This window comes from Marmota flaviventris, chromosome 15, assembly GCF_047511675.1.
Source record: "Marmota flaviventris isolate mMarFla1 chromosome 15, mMarFla1.hap1, whole genome shotgun sequence".
In the NCBI taxonomy this organism is placed as follows: Eukaryota; Metazoa; Chordata; class Mammalia; order Rodentia; family Sciuridae; genus Marmota; species Marmota flaviventris.
In genome coordinates this window covers 79,086,488-79,103,616 of record NC_092512.1, presented here as the reverse complement: position 1 = coordinate 79,103,616, position 17,129 = coordinate 79,086,488, and the positions used below count along the sequence as shown (strand labels likewise).

General features: G+C 34.8%; 1 protein-coding gene across 1 annotated transcript in view; it reads right to left on the bottom strand.

The window, feature by feature from the left end:
* Pxdnl (peroxidasin like) overlaps positions 1-17,129 on the bottom strand; it is a 452,037-nt gene that overhangs the window by 30,422 nt on the left and 404,486 nt on the right. Inside the window, exons 18-19 of the mRNA XM_027932810.2 lie at positions 14,011-14,145; positions 11,652-11,860 (exon numbers count right to left, since the gene is read on the bottom strand). Coding sequence (XP_027788611.2) covers positions 11,652-11,860; positions 14,011-14,145 — 344 coding nt within the window. The remainder of the gene's footprint in view (positions 1-11,651; positions 11,861-14,010; positions 14,146-17,129) is intronic.

The window sequence follows — 17,129 nt, the reverse complement described above, 5'->3', positions numbered from 1 at the left end:
CTCTCTCTCTCTCTCTCTCTCCCATTCTCTCTCTGCTTCCTGGCTGCTATACACTCAGTAGCTTTTATCCACCTTGCCCTTCTGACATAATGTTCTGCTTCCTGTCAGGTCCAGAGCAATAAAGTTGGCCAACTATGCACTGAGAACTCTGAAAAACCATGGACTAAATTTTTTTTTCCCTCTGAATTGTTCTTGTCAGGTATTTTGGTCACAGCTATGAAAAGCCGAATAACAAACATGTTTCTGCATTTTTGGTTTCCTATAATGATATTCAGAGCATTCATCCTTTTTTTACTGGATATTTTACATCTCATACGAACATTTTTGAAGCTAAATATTATTGTCCATGTTGATGCTTACACAATATAAATAATTCTAAGTACAATGATAATTTTACATTTATTAAATTAAAGAGGCACATATCTGACAGAAAAATAAATTTCTAATATTTGAAGCTATTTCCTATCTCAAACACCTTAAGAAAACCTGGTTTATGAATTACCTCCTTCTGGTACTGAAAAGTTTTCTCCTGGGATTGATTGTAAGTAAATGCAAAATGTTGTGTTTGGATGATAACTTATCCTCATAACTTATGAGAATCATATTTTCAAAGGAATGCTTTCTACTCTATGTAAAGGTGATATTATCAATAGAGTTTGATTCATTAACTATCTCACTTTTGAATGCAGTCTGTTCCATATTTTTCAGAACTAGTTAGTGCCCTTTCTCCTGCTGTGATGTTTGTTCTCACCTTGATTTCAACAAGCTTTTCATGTTATGTGCTAGAAGAACCAAGGAGAATACAGATGTCCTTATGGTGTCCTATTAAAAATAGCAACAACTTTCAAAGACAAACCTGAGAACATGGTGCAAGTTAATTGGTTCATTAGAGCTTTACAGGAGTTCCTGAAATCTTACTTCTTTAGCAATACTTTGAAGGCATTTTATTAGTTAAGCATGAAACAGCCATAGTATCATGAAATATTGCGGTAATAAAATTAGTCTCTTATGGAAGAAATTAAAATTTCATTAGTTTACAAACATAAGCACAATTTATTTGAAAGAAAGTCATGAGTAAACCTAAATATATTTACATTTGTACATAAAATATACTGTATTTAAAATTACTTGATGCTTTAAAGACAAAACTTAATGCAAAGTATGCAGCTGGAAGTTACAAGACCAGATGGTCTCATAAATCCTAATAGAAAATATACATCTGTTGACTCTTTGGGAAATTGTTTTATTTGAAGGAAGTTTTATTTAATTGAGTGGCAGAGTGTGTTAGCACATCCCTTGCCTTGTCTTAGGCAACACACCACCTGCATTAGATGTAAGTCTTCATTCCTAAAGTAAATGAAGAGCAAATCATTTTCTGCTTGATATACAAGGAAATGTTTTATGCTGTACTCAGAGTTAATTTTATCTCTAAAAGTTTTATCTATTTGATTTATGACACAAGCAAGTATGCCATTTACAGAGTTTGCTAAAGTAATTCGATTAATAAAAAGGACTGGTGAATATGGTGTAATTGCATCCACAAGGCTCTGCCATATCATGCAGACAATTAATTTATTGATTAGCTGATACTGAAAATGAGATATAATTAATGTCAAAATGTCAAGATACTTACATTTGTAATGTGTTATCCAAAGATTCTAAAAGGAAGGTCATCCAGCAAAAGAAGAGTTACTAAATTTGCTACAGGTAAAAGAGACTTCAAAGAAGTTATAGAAAATAGAAGGAAAGGAAAGCTAGTTGTGAGATTACATGATGGGATTAAAAAAAGAGCAGACTTGAAATTGGAGAAACTGAGTACTACCTCTAGCTCTGCTAAGTGTGTGTGTGTGTGTGTGTGGAGATCAATCACAGGGACTCGTCATGATAGGGAAGTCCTGTACCACGGAGCTACACCTTCTGCCTCCCTCTGCTAATAATTAAGGGAAGGAAAGTCACATAAATCTTTTCAACTTTTTCTTCTAAATCTTAAAAGGAAAATTGGATTTGTTTTATTCTGTTTTGTCTTTTGATCAAATGATCTCAAGTCTCATCTCCAGTTCAAAAAAAACTGTAAATAAACTAAGAAAGGAAAAGAACCTAGGAATTTAATGTGAATGCTTTATATTTTGTAAACTGTGTTAAGTGATATAAAATATTAAATCTCAAAACGAAAATGTGATTTTTTTTTGTTTTACATGTTGGTAAAGTATGATTCTTGGCTTCCTTACAGTATTTCTTATCATATGTCCTTCCAGTCGTGACTTCTGATGTCTTTTGATAATTACATAGTTAGCATTTGCCCCACAAGGTTTCCCTTAAACTCAAATCAAATCAATCAATAGTTTGAAAAAGAGATGTTCAGATTTTCCCTTCATTCCTCAGTTTGGTTTTGTTTTGTTTTCATATTTTCACTGGGCATTTGCTCTTTCCTAGTACATATCTATTACAGTGAATTATTACTTTTTTTTGCTGGCTAAGAGAATAATAACTTAAAATCATGCAACTTCTTCATCTGGTATTTATCCACCAACTGCCTGACAGCTTAGGTATACTTTATAACATTTTTTTATTATTTTTTAGTTATAGGTGGACACAAAATATCTTTATTTTATATTTATATTTATGTGGTGCTGAAGATCGAACCCAATGCCTCACGCATGTTAGGCCAGCACTCTACCTCTGAGCCACAACCCCAGCCCCTTTATAACAATTTGTCAATTGCTTTGACATAACCATGTAGATACACTGTCAATTGAAAAACATTTCCTCATGAACTCAGAAAAATAAAAACTTCCTCATGGACAACAGGTTAAATCATCTTTGACCAAAATCTCTCATGATTTGAATCAGAATGTTGTTTCTTTACCCTACTTGCATTCATCCTTCCAGAATGCTATATGAAAGGACTACTATATAAGTTCTCCAGTTTTCTCCCACATAACTTGTACCATGGGCATCCATTTATCGTGCAAGTTTGTGTATGGAATTAGCATAACAGAGCTCCAGCCCTGCCTCTGCCATTTTTCCACATTTTCTTGCACCACTGATAGTAGTGCCTGTTACAAATTACCAGATTTCAAGGATGGCTTCCAGTGTGCTTCTGTGTGGTCTGAATACAATGAAATTATACAGAATTATAATACCTAGAAATGGTCTTTGAAGGCATCCTAGTAGAAAAGATCTGATTTGTTATTAGATGCATTTGCACTTGTTCACTTACATTTAGATACAATTTGTTCATATTCATAGAATCAGAGACAGATGACATTAAATAGTTTAAATCTGTGTGTCAAAATTCTATGGGCAAAGAAATAAACCCACAAGTCACAAAAAAAAAAGATGTTTTCATTAGCGGAATGGAACAAATAGAATACCTGGGGTTGGGAGATTTTAAAGAATTTTTGGAGACTAACTGAATGTTTCTTTTTTAACAGAGGGCCTGTGGGTTTATCTTTGTATAGGAAGGGAATATATCAGACTGTACAACTTAGTTCTACTTCTATAATGCCCCTTGCTAGCTAAGCTACCTTCTGAATATCACACTTTAATAAAGATATTGATTCCAAGAAAACAATGAATATGAAAAATTATACTAGTAGAGAAAGTTTAAATCATGTACCATTAAAAGTATGAAGAGTCAGAATAATGTCTATTTAGTGCAAATGAAGAGTCACTGGGAAAAGAACCCTCTTTAGGGGGTAAATACAATGTCATATCAAAGGAGAACTGAGAATCATTTCATGTTTCTTCACAAGGAGAAAAATGACCACATGGAAACTTGTCATAAGTTTGATTTTAGTGAAAGATTAAAAATCCTGATAACTTGTCTTTGAACAAGGTATGAAACAGACTCCTAGAAAACATGGCTGAAAGTTCATGGGATTTACATCTTCTTTCTTCCTAGACTAGAATATAGAGCAGGGACAGATGACAGTACACAGTTAATACCAGTTTTGCTTTTCCCTTATGAAACTCCTGTGGATTTATATAAAACCTCTTTCCATCTTCAAAGAAACCAGTGTTTCATTACTGAATTCCAGTTCCTCCCTTAGCTTCAGATCAAAACTGGTTTTCTCACAGCTTGCCTCAGTACATTTTTAGCCTACAGAACCATGTGCATGAAATGATTAAACAGGAACTTCCATGACCTTCAACAACCAGACAAGCTGGTTACTGCTGCCATACAAGAGAGCTCGAGTACTCTATTTCTCCCAAAGAGTGTAGACCCTTGATCATATTGCAGCTCAGTAAAAGGCAAGAAGAAAGGTTTCAGCCTGGTCTCCGCAAAGAGATCCTCAACACAGGAGCAATCAGATCTGGAGCTCACCAGTATTGGGGGAATACAGCACCCCAAAGATGAGCACTTGAAGATGGGCCTCCCTCTCTGATCTCAGCTCCAGTGGCTAGCCTTCTAGCCTGGAAAGCTGCACAGAAACATGGCAGCCACAGTCTGTGGGGAAAGATAGAATCACTGAGGCCTTGAGGAAAAACAAGCAGAAAATCCTCCTGATAAGGCCATAGCCCCTGAGGAGCCATGTCAACAGGAGCTGAGGACTCAGGATGCCTAGCCTCTGCAAGGACTTGATTTTCATATTTCTGAAGTTGTTCTGAAAGAGTCTACCCTTTCTTGGTGTCTACCAAGAAAGGACTGAACAGGTGGGATGCCTTCCTACCCTCACTTAACCAGGTGAGCCTCTCAACCTACTACATTTCTGCCATGAAGGTAACCCACTCCACAGCCTGAGGCAAATTCCTGTGATCCAAGAGAGGAAGAGCAGCTACTCATTAAAGGATCCAGAACAGCCAGAGAGAGGACAATGAGGTATGCCCCATGGGACAGAGGAGACAGAAAAACGTTTCGCTGAAATAATAAAGTAAGGCATTGCAGATGTGCAGAGAAAGACTTCCCAAAGCTTGAACGAACAGATGATGTTTGTGTTATTCAGCTTTCCATGGCTGCGACCAAAATATCTGAAAAGAACAACACAGAGAAGGAAAGTTTATTTTGGGCTGTGGTTTCAGAGATCTCAGTCCATGGTCGGCTGAGACCTTTGATCTGGGTCTAAGGTGAGGCAGAACATCATGGTGGAAGGACATGGTAGAGGAACGTTGCTCAGCTCATGGCAGCTGAGGAGCAGAGAGAGAGGAGCCTGGGACCAGAACCCATCCCCTAAGTAACCTACATCCTCCAGCCATGCCCCATCTGCCTACAGTTAGCCCCCAGTAATGCATTCAGACTGTTAACCCATCAAATGAATTTGTCCACTGATGAGGTCACATCTCTCATAATCTAACAATTCCATCTCTAAAAATTGCTGATTGCCAAACACATGAGCTTTCCAGGGAATACTCAATATCCCAAACCAAAACATTGTCGGAACTAAGAAATTAAATTGAAAAGTATAAAAGGAGGATGATCCAGATTGGCCCCAGGTTGACACCTAGCCTTCCAACTTCAGTGTAAAAATCTAGATACGAGAAAAGGAACATGTGCAAACAGTGAGAAAGACGACCACTGTCCAGAAATCCTGTACAAGTAAGATGGCCCTAACTTTTCAGAAAGAAAAATATTTTTGAGCATAAAAAAAATATCTATTGTAGTATTTTACACAGTGGTGAATTTGATAACATTACTTGAGGATATTTCACTCAATAGAATATCAAAAACAAAGCTGTAATACCAATTACCGGTGGAGAAGTGAAGGAATAGATGGGTACTCACATAATTGTTCATGGAACTGTAAAGTTTGCCTTTTCAGAAATAAATCTGACATTTCTTAATTTAAAAACATATATCCCTTAACTCAGCAAATTTGCTTTTGGAATTCTATAAAAATTAGACAATGGAACTGTAAATACTGAGGTATATATGTAAAGTATGGCTGCATAAATTTTGACAAAATTTATACTTTACATATATACCTCAGTATTTACAGTTCCATTGTTAAGACATTCATTAAACACTGAACAACAAATAAAGGAATTAATTATTTTTGAACAGAATGACTTGGGAAAATGTGTACAAGGTATGAAACAAGCCTAAATAGAAGGCATCATGCAACATTTTAGGGCATTAAAAAAATGGTATCCCATTTTAGAATTATTTCCAGTTTCAGTGAAGAGAAAATTTTTAATTATAGGTAAAAGAGTAGAAAAATAAAGGTTTTATCCAAGAATGGGATGAATACTACAGGAAATAATAAGTACAACTTTTATCACCCCAAGTTTCTCCTCAATTTCATTACCCACACAAACCCATAGAACTATAGTTAAATGAGAAAAAAAAAAAACATAGTTTTCTAGACTTATACCTTCTTCTACCTACAAAGTACTCTTCTGAATCCTTGAGGGACTGATCCCACAACTATTGTCAATATTAAAATCTGTAGATTATTAAGTTTCATAAAAATAATGGCCTAAGGAGGGGAAGCACAGACATGCAAAGGAGAAGGTGCCATCCACGGATAAACAGCTTACTTTAAAAGAAGAAGAAGGGAGAAGCGGGAAGGAGGATGGCGGGGAAGGAGAAGGAGAAAAAAAATTGACTTGAATAAACCTGTGGATTACAGAGGCTGACTTCAGTGGACTCAGAGGACTTGGTGGGGGAGGTGGCTTGTTGAAAACAAATCCAGGACTGGCTTCCCTCGCCTCTGGAAAGCACTCTTAGACAGTGAAACCAGCCATTGGGCTCCCCAGGAAAAGAGTACCACAGCTCCTGCCTAAATGTCCCCTGAAGGCAGCCTAAATGTCCCCTAAATGTTTCCATGTCCCCTGAAGGCCTGGCACTGCACCTGCCCCTAAGCTTCTCACTGGAGAACTGCCCTCCAGAGCTCCTCATAGGAAAGAATAGTCCCCTCTCAGAGGTCCTCTAGGGTAAGAAGACCTGGACCTACTTTCTGATCAGGGCACCCTGGCCTTAGAGCTCCTTAGGGGACAGTAATCTGAGCATTGGAGCAGCTCACCCCTCTGCACTCCCTGAGTGAAAAGCAGCTACTGCCTGTGACTGAGGCAACCACCAACAGACTAGGTGGGAGAAAGGGATCCCCCCTCCCTGCAGCCAGCAAAAATTTACAAACAAACAAATGAATAATTCCCAGAAAGCCTCAAACTAAAAAAAAACTGAAATAAGCACAAAAAAAAATTTTATGAATTGGACAAAAAAATTATACGCCCACTTACAGGTGAACAAGACCTCATATAGATCTAACCAGATGAGAAGTTCTCCAAGGCACAACATAATCAAAATGCCCAACATAAAAAATAAGGAAGAACATTAAAAGCTGCAAGAGAGAAACAACAAGTCACATTTGGAGGCAAACCAAATAGACTCACTTCAGATTTCTGTACTCAGACCATAAAACCAAGGAAGGCACGGAATAACATTTTTCAAACTCTAAAAGAAAACAATTGCCAACCGAGATTGCTGTACCCAGAACAGCTCTCTTTCATATTTGATGGGGAATTAAAAACCTTCCATGACAATGATAAACTAAAAGATATAAAACAAATAAGCTGGCACTACAAGGAATACTCAAAGATAAATTGCACACAGGATATCTCAATAAGAGAATCCAAAACCCCCAAGTAAATGAAAATCAAGCAATGACCAATCATCTAAATGAGAACCAAGGCAGGATTAAATACAACAACAAAAATCAAATAGCAGCAAACCACAAACATATATCCATAATAACACTGAATATAAGTGGTCTCAATTCTTCAATTAAGACATAGATTAGAAAAATTTATCAAAAAACAAGATTCAACTATATCTATATGCTGTTTGCAAAAGATTCATCTCAGGTAAGTGCATTCATGGACTGAATGTAAAAGGCTGGAAAAAGTACTCCATGCAAATGAACTACAAAAACAGGCTAAGGTAGCCATTCTCATATTTGACAAAGCTGATTTCAAGCAAAAATTAGTCCAAAGGGACAAAGAGAGCCATTACATCCTGGTTTAGGAAACAATTCAACAAGAAGAAATAATGATAGCTAATATATATGCCCCAGATGTCAAGGTATCCAAATACATTAAAAAAAATACTCCTTGACATTAAATTCCAGATAAACCCCAATACAATAATACTGGGAGACTTCAACACACCCTTATCATCAAGACAGGTCAACAAAGTATAAAATAAATAAAGATATATCCAACCTAAATATTACTATAAGTCAAATGGAATTAATAGACATCTACAGAATATTTTACCCCAAAACAGCTGAATGTACCAACTTCTCAGCACGTCATTTAACCTTCTCCAAAATAGACCACAATCCAGGTCACAATGTAAGTCTAAGAAAATACCAAAAAAAAATGATATGATCCATGCCTTGTGACAGATCATAGTGAAATGAAACTAGAAATCAACAGCAAGAAAAATAATAGAAACCACACAAACACATGGAGGTTAAACAATAATCTCTTAAAACTAAAAATGGACCAAAGTAGAAATGAGAGAAAAAAACAAGAAATTCTTATAAACAAATGAAAGCAAAGATATAACATACAAATATCTCTGGGACAATATACAAGTAATACTAAGATGAAAATTTATTGCATTGAATGCATACATTAAAAATATAGACAGACCCCAAATAAATAAACTTATGCTCCATTTCAAGGCCTTAGAAAAAGGAAAACAGGTAGAATGTATACAATATATATTGTCTAGCAAAAAAAAAGTAATACAACATAATTTAGAGTGAAAATATTTATTATACATGCCCCACATACATAAGTACAAAGTAGCTTTTCTATACTTCAACAACAATTTGCCTGAGAAAGGAATCAGAAAAAAACCATCCCCTTCACAATAAAAATAAAATAAAATATTTAAAAAATAAAATAAAATATCTGGTAATTAATTTAATCAGGAAATTTAAAGAACCAATGAAAGCTATAGAACACTCAAGAAAGAAATTGAAGAAGATCTCAGAAAATAGAAAGATCTCCCATGTTCTTGGATAAGCAGAATTAATATAATCAAAATGACCATACTACCAAAAGCAATATACAAATTCAATGCAATCCCCATCAAAATAACAATGACATTCTTCATGGAACTAGAAAAATCAGACCTTAAATTCATCTGAAAAAAATAAGAAAACTAGAATAGCCAAGACAATTTTAAAAAGTGATGCAGGAAGCATCATAAACCCAATCTCAAATTATTCTAGATAGCTATAGTAACAAAAACAGCATGCTATGACATCAAAATATACATGAAGACCAATAAAATAGAAGACTTCAAGACAAGCTCAAATACTTACAGCATATGATTCTTAGTAAAGGTGCCAAAAATGCAGAAAACTGGATATCCACATTTATTGTATTTTTTTAATCATTCAGAAATTTTTAAAATTTGTTGTTATTAGTTACACATGATAGTAGAATGTATTTTGAGATATTATACATATATGGAATATAACTTCCCATTCTTTTGGTTGTACATGACGTGGAATTACATTGGCTATGTATTGATACATGTACATAGGAACATAATGTCTGATTCATTCTGCTATCTTTCTTGTTCTCATTCCCCCTTTTCCCTTCATTTCCCCTTTATCTAATCCAAAGTACTTCTTATGCTCCCACCACCACTTATTGTGATGTATTAGCATCAGCATATCAGAGAGAACATTTGGCATTTGGGGGTGGGGATTGGCTTATTTACATAGCATGATATTCTCCAGTTCCATCAATTAACCAGCAAATGCCATAATTTCATTTCTCTTTATGGCTGAGTAATATTTTCATTATGTATATATACCACAATTTTTATCCATTTATCTGTTGAAGGTCACCTAGACTGGGTTCCATAGTTTAGCTATTTTGAATTGAGCTTCTATAAACATTGATATGGCTGCGTCACTGTAGTATGATGATTTTAAGTCCTTTAGGTCTAAACCGAGGAGTGGGATGACTGGATCAAATGGAGATTCCATTCCAAGTTTTCTATGGAGTCTCCATACTACTTTCCAGACTGGTTGCACTATTTGCAGGCCCACCGGCAATGTATGAGTGTACATTTCCCCCACATCCTCACCATCGTTTATTGTTACTTGTATTCTTGATTATTGCATTTCTGACTGGAAGAGAAAATCTTTGGCATCTGCACCTCAGAGCATTAATCTGCAGGATATATAAAGAACTCAAAAAACTTAACACCAAATAACAAAAACAAAAACAAAAAATACCCAGTTAATAAATGGGCAAAGGAATTGAACAAGCACTTCACAAAAAAAAGAGAAACAATTGGTCAACAAATATATGAACAAATTTTCAACATCTCTAGCAGTTAGAGAAATGCAAAGATCCCATCTCACTCTAGTCAGAATGACAATTATCAAGGATATCCATATTTAGAAGAAAGAAATTAGATATGAAATTAAATCCTTATCTCTCACCCTGCACAAAAATCAAATCAAATGGATCAAAGACTCAGGAATTAGACCAGAAAGCTTGCAACTGTTAGAGGAAAATATAGGGTCAGCACTCCATCATATGGTTTCAAGCAATGACATCCTCAGCAAAACCCCTGAAGCTCAAAAAATGAAACCAAGAACCAATAAGTGAAATATCATCAAACTAAAAAGCTTCTGCACATGAAAGGAAATAATCAAAAGAGTGAAGAGAGATCCTACAGAATGGGGGTGGAAATGTCTTGCCAGCCACTCCTCTGGCAGAGAATTAAAATCCAGAATATATAAAAAATTCAAAAACTCTATGCCCCAAAACAAATAATCCAATTAACAAATAGGTCAATGAAACTTCAACTAGGTCAAATACAAACTTCTCAAAAGAGGAAATACAAATGGCTAACAAATATATTTTTTAAGTGTTCGATATCTCTAGCAATCAGGGGTATGCAAATCAAAACTACCCTGAGATTTCATCTCTACCCAATAAGAATGGTAATTATCAAGAATACAAACAATAATAAATGCTGGATAGGATGTGGGGAAAAGGATATATTCAGACATTATTGGTGGGACTGCAAATTAATTACAACCACTATAGAAAGTAATATGTAGATTCCTCAAAAAACTAGAAATGGAATGACCATATGGACCCAGGATTCTACTCAGTATTTGTCTAAAAGAACAAAAATGAGCATACTATAGCAATATAGCCACCACAATTAGCAGGCTAACAATTCATAATTGTCTTATTATGGAACCAACCCAGATGTCCACCGGCAAATGAATAGATCAAGAAATTGTGGTATATATGCACAATGGAGTTTTACTCAGCCATAAAGAAAAATAAAATAAAGGCATTTGCTGGTAAATGGAGAAAAATTATGCTAAGTAAAATAAGCTAGACTCAGAAAATCAAGAGCCAAATGTTTTCTCTCATATTAGAAGCTATAGCAAAATAAGGGAAAGAAGGTGGCAGGAAATGAGATTGGAAAGGAGATAAATCAGTAAAGTAGATGGAAAAGACGAAGAAGGAGGGAGGAAAGAAGGTAAAGGGGTAGAAATATAGAATGAAATAAGCAATAGCTTGTTGTGCACATATATAAATGTACCAATCAAAAATAAATAAATAAAGGAGTGAGAGGAAGATCAATAGAAGAGACGTGAGAGAACACAGGGAGTTTCTTTGGCTCTGAAAGCATTATATGTGCACATGTCATTACTGACCTTCCCAGCAGTCTTGCCACATTCGCAAATCCATCTTTGGGATCTCACCACAACTCAGGTAGCCCTGTGGGTATTCCGCCTTCACAAAGACATCCGGCTGAACCTGCTGAATGTTGTCACCATTATCGCAAAGCACACGGCCCAGTGACACCTGTTTCAGCTGAGTGAGTTGTGCAGGGGTAAAAACTCCAGGGTTTTCATACCAGAACCTGGTAGTTAACAGAAAAGACACAATTTCACGGGTCACTCAGGTGCATGTCCAACATCCACAGTGAGCCTTTGCTCCACAAAAAAAAAAAAGAAAAGAAAAAAATACAAAGCAGATCTAAGATCGTGTTTGTGCTCCAACTAAGTATACTTTTAATTCTTTCAAATATTTATAAAGCTGATCAACCCTATACTCTTCTGAATTATCAATCTCAAACTCAAGTTTTATAAGGTGATTCAAAGTCTTATAGAATTCTTATTTAAGGAAAAAAAAAACATTTTTTTTTTAATTTAAACTTTATGAACTGGCCTTAGAAATTTTCCAAGAAACTGAAGATGAATGTGTTGGCCTAAAAAGTAAATATAAGTTTTTAAATTCCACATATAGCCTTTGGTTCTATTTACCAACTAATTAGAATAAATGGATCCAATTTTAGATGAAAGGATGTAATTTAAAAGTGGACTGATACAGTGAGTCTTGTATTTGTTCATTCAATAAATATTTAAATACTAATGCCACGTGTGCTTTTTTCATGCTGGTATACAACAGTAAATTAAGATAGTAGGTGAAAAGACATTGCCACTTACATGAGTATCCGTCAAAATTCATGTTAAAGTACTAAGCCCAGGTATTTTGAAAGATGACAATATTTGGAGACAAGACCTCTTTAAAGAGGGAACTGAAGTAAGACTAGGTTATATAGGTGGGTCTTAACCCAGTGTGGCTGGTGTCCTTATAAGAAGAGGATATGTTAACAGAGTCACACACACAGGAGAGATGTGAAAATACAGAGAGACAGGAAATGCAACCTGGGATGAAAGGTCCTAGAGTAAGAACCAACGCTGCCAATCCTTGATCTGAGTTTTAAATTTCAGACTTGTGGGAAAAATCAAATTATATTATTTAAGGTACCTACTGTGTGGTACACTTTGTTACAGAAAATCCAGCAAACTAATACACTTAGGGAAGACAACTTACCCAAATATTGGCAGTTTCCCAGACTTTTCCAATGTTTGATTATATATATTTTTAAATGAATGCCAATGTATGTTTTTAAATTAATGCCAACTGAACATCTTATGCCAACTACATAAGGCAAGAAATACAGAGCATTAAAAATAATTTACAAAAACTAATTCAATAAAATATACTATTAATATTTGCCAATGCATAATAATTAAGGGAATTAAATCTTTTGCTACTTTTTTTGTGATATCACCCTTAAGTGGAAAAAATTTGGAAGAAAAATGTTAAGAATAATTTTTAGGGTAAATTTAATTAAAGTCTAGGCTATGTTTCAAGCTTTATATACATCATTTCTGTAATACAAAAAGTTGAATTATTAAACCAATTCACAAAAATCCTAAATCTTACTATTAAACTGTCTTAATGAATCAGAAGATACCATGTCTTGAAACATATTTGGTTCCAAGTGTCAGAAGAGTGATACATGAGCATTCAGGGGAGCTGCTTAGTAGGTTTGGATTTCTTAGCTTTTATATTGAGTCTTACAATGATAACAAAAATTGCCTGACTAACTTACATTCTCCAGTCAGCTTTCTTCCATAATCTCATAAATTCAATTTATTTTCTATAAATACTTTAGAGAAATCAGGAAATTTTAGAGAAGAGTCTCCAGTTATCTCTCCACTCAATGTCCTCGTTGTATGATTTTACAAAGAAGCTGGCCAATAATTCTCCTTCCATGAGACTGGAAGGAGGAGGCTCAGAACTGCTATCAACCTCTGCCCTCTCAATATCATTTAAGGATGCAGGGGTACTGCAGATCAGGCACTATAGTCACACACACTTTCCAGATGAGGAGCCTGGAACAGAGTCAGGTGTTGCCCAAAGTTAAACAGTTATAAGGAGTATTGTTCAATAGTAATTCTGACATGCATCCTCTCAACCACTGACTTCTGTGACTTTCCAAGACATTCTATTTCTTTTCTTCTTACAAAGATTTACAAAAGAAATGCCATCTGATATTATCAGTAGTCAGAAAAGTTTTGAGACCGTACCTACCTTTTATTTATTATATTTAATAAATTTGAAATCATAGAAAATATGGAATCACACAATAATATTATTTTACACATATATTTGGGAGCAAGAAAACAATTTTGATAAGCATAACAGATAATTCTTCACCTATCTCCATCTCTTAGCCGCTGAAACTGGGTAACAAAGAGGCACATAAGTGTCGGTCCCACTCTGGTACCAGGAATCAGGTCTTCAACCATCAGGGCGGGCCATAAATCAATGTCACCTGGGGTGCTGTACAACCTGGAACAACAATAGGCAGATAGCACACGTTGGAAGTAGTCCTTACCATTCTGACTACTAAACCTTATTTTTAGTTCAGTCACACAAAATGGAAAGGAAAATATCATTATTATTACCATTTTACAGATAAAAACACTAAGGTGAAAAAAGGCATGCAGGAATCACCCAATTGACAGGAAGCAGAGCTGTGATTTAACCAACAGAATTTAACACCAAAAATCACTAGTTGTGACATTCTTCAAAATTATCTCGTCAAACAATGAAATGTAAATATATTTTACATAGTTGTATGTATATCCATATATGTCAATATATACAACTAATTCTTTCAGAGGCAGTAGAAAATAAAAACACTGAACTACGAAAAGTTTCCATCTTAGTGTATATAATAGATATGTCAAAAACTCAGAGTGAAAGATATTTTGTGGATCATAATTATTATATTTACTATAATAATAAATACATTAAAATGTTATTCTTACTATAGTTATTATAATACATTATATAGAATGTATAATAGTATATAATATTTATAAATATAATTATAAATAATATATATTATACATTCTATATAATAACATATTAGTGTGATCATTATTAGGTATTATTATAAGGTTATTATAATAATATATTTTTTCATTATTATTATACTTATATGATGAAATCATAAGCATTAAATAAATTGTCCTGTTAAAAAGTCAATGATCACTTGATCTAGAATTTAGAGCCATTTTTAAAACTAAATAACAAATAGACAAACAAGAATTACTTAATGCAAATAGTAATAATAAGCCAAATGGGCTTGGGCACATAACCAAAAAATTGATGTGGCTGCATCACTGTAGTAGGATGATTTTAAATCCTTTGGGTATAAACCAATGAGTGGGCTAACTGGGTCAAATGGTGTTTCCATTCCAAGCTTTCTAAGGAATCTCCACACTGTTTTCCACAGTGGCTGCACCAGTTTGCAGTCCCACTAGCAATGTATGAGTGTACGTCTTTCCCCACATCCTCCCCAACATTTGTTGTTACTTGTATTCTTGATAATTGCCATTCTGACAGGAGTGAGATAGTTTTAATTTGCATTTCTTTAATTGCTAGAGATGTTGAACATTTTCTCATATTTAAGTTTTAATTTGCATTTCTTTAATTCCTAGAGATGTTGAACATTTTCTCATATTTTTTTTTTTACTATTTTATTTCTCCTTCTGTGAAGTGCCTGTTCAGTTCTTTTACCCATTAACTGATTGGGTAAAATATGAGCAATGTCCTACATTCCAATTAGGAGCCACATTGATTAAATTGTATTCCCTGTCTCCAAACAATAAACGTGATAAAAAGTTAATCTGCTTTTTGCTTTACTTTATCTTTTTTTACTGCAAGCATATGACTCACTATTCTGTGTATAGTTTAACTTTGCATGTTTTAAACTTGGCACAAATAAAAATATGGTGCCCTTGCTTCCTTTTTTTCTTTTTTAACTCAGTAAATTAGTCAGAGGTACAATTGTGTTGTTGCACACCTCTGTACCTCCTTCATTTTCGCACCTGTATATTAAATAGTTCCTTACCGGAAACTATTCCAATTTAGTTTTCTACTCTACTGGTAATGAATACTGTGAGGTTTTCAGTTTAAGTGCTATGAACATTCTCACATGTTTCTTCAAATGTATAAGAGTATCTCTAGGCTAAGCACTGGTATTTTCTTTTACCATGGAGGTCCAGAGAGTAAATGTTTTCAGCTTTGTGGGACAATTAGTCTAGTTACAACTACTCCTCCATTTTGCAGAAAAGCAGCCATAAACAACACAGAAACAAAGGGACACAACTGTGTTCCAATACAGCTTCACAAAATCAGTCAGTTAGATTTGGTGAACGGGCAGTGGTCTGTAGATATCTGCTTTGGAGATATTGATGTTAGAGCCAGAGAAGATGGCTGCAGAGTACACCTTCAATTGTAAGACATAAGGTCGAAATGCTGTCCAAAATGGATGTGCAATTCATACTTTTATAATGAGCATATAGAATTTTTCTGTAATACACATCCTTGTGCATTCTTTTAATTTTCATAAATAATGCCAAAATGCTATCCAAAGTGGATGAAAAATTCACATTTCCACAATAGTCATATAGAAATTCTCTGTAATCTATTTCCTGGCAAAGTGACTCTCTTATCCTTTGGCACAACTTAATTTAGTCTTTATCTTTTTTTTTTTTTATTAAGACTCTAATATCCTCCCCCTTTTCTCCTCCCCTTTCCCTTCCTCACCCTCCTTCTCCTTCTTAGTTTCATCTTTCCATCTTTCTCTTCTTCAGCTTCTCTTTCTCTCCCTTTATCTTACATTTGGTTTCTTAATTTCTGACAACAGGTGCTTTTTTATATTTCCAAGCACTCGTTTGAATGCTGAAGTTATTATTTAATTCAAGTTTTAATGTGAAATTGTTCTTTCCCAATGTTTCAGTTTTTTCTGGAAGATTTTTCCTCTGAAAATATTTACATTTGCTGGTGAAGGCGTTCCTGCACCCAATGTCTGACAGGGTCACAGCATTGGGGATGCTGTGGTGGGGCAGACCCATCTGGAAACCAGAACTATGAGGAATGTGTTAAGTGTTTTGTTTATGATATTCATGATATGGATAATAGGACATATGTCAATCAATGATAAAAGTATATATTGCCTGAGATTGCAGGAAAATTCCTAGAATTGTATCCTACTAAAAATACAATTGAGAAATGCCACGAGGTGTGTTTCAATATCTCTCAAGATACAAACAATAGTGTTATTCCTCAAGAAATTCACAGGAAAAAAAAGATTGCAAATCTAGGTTCCTGAGAAAAGCTTAACAACTTACACTAAGCTCCCCACCCCACCTCCCCATTCTAAAGCCACAACCTGTATACAACATACATTCCCCCCACCAACAGACCCTCCTTTGCCTTACACAGGAATTTATGATGAGAATGGAAAACACACAATTAATATT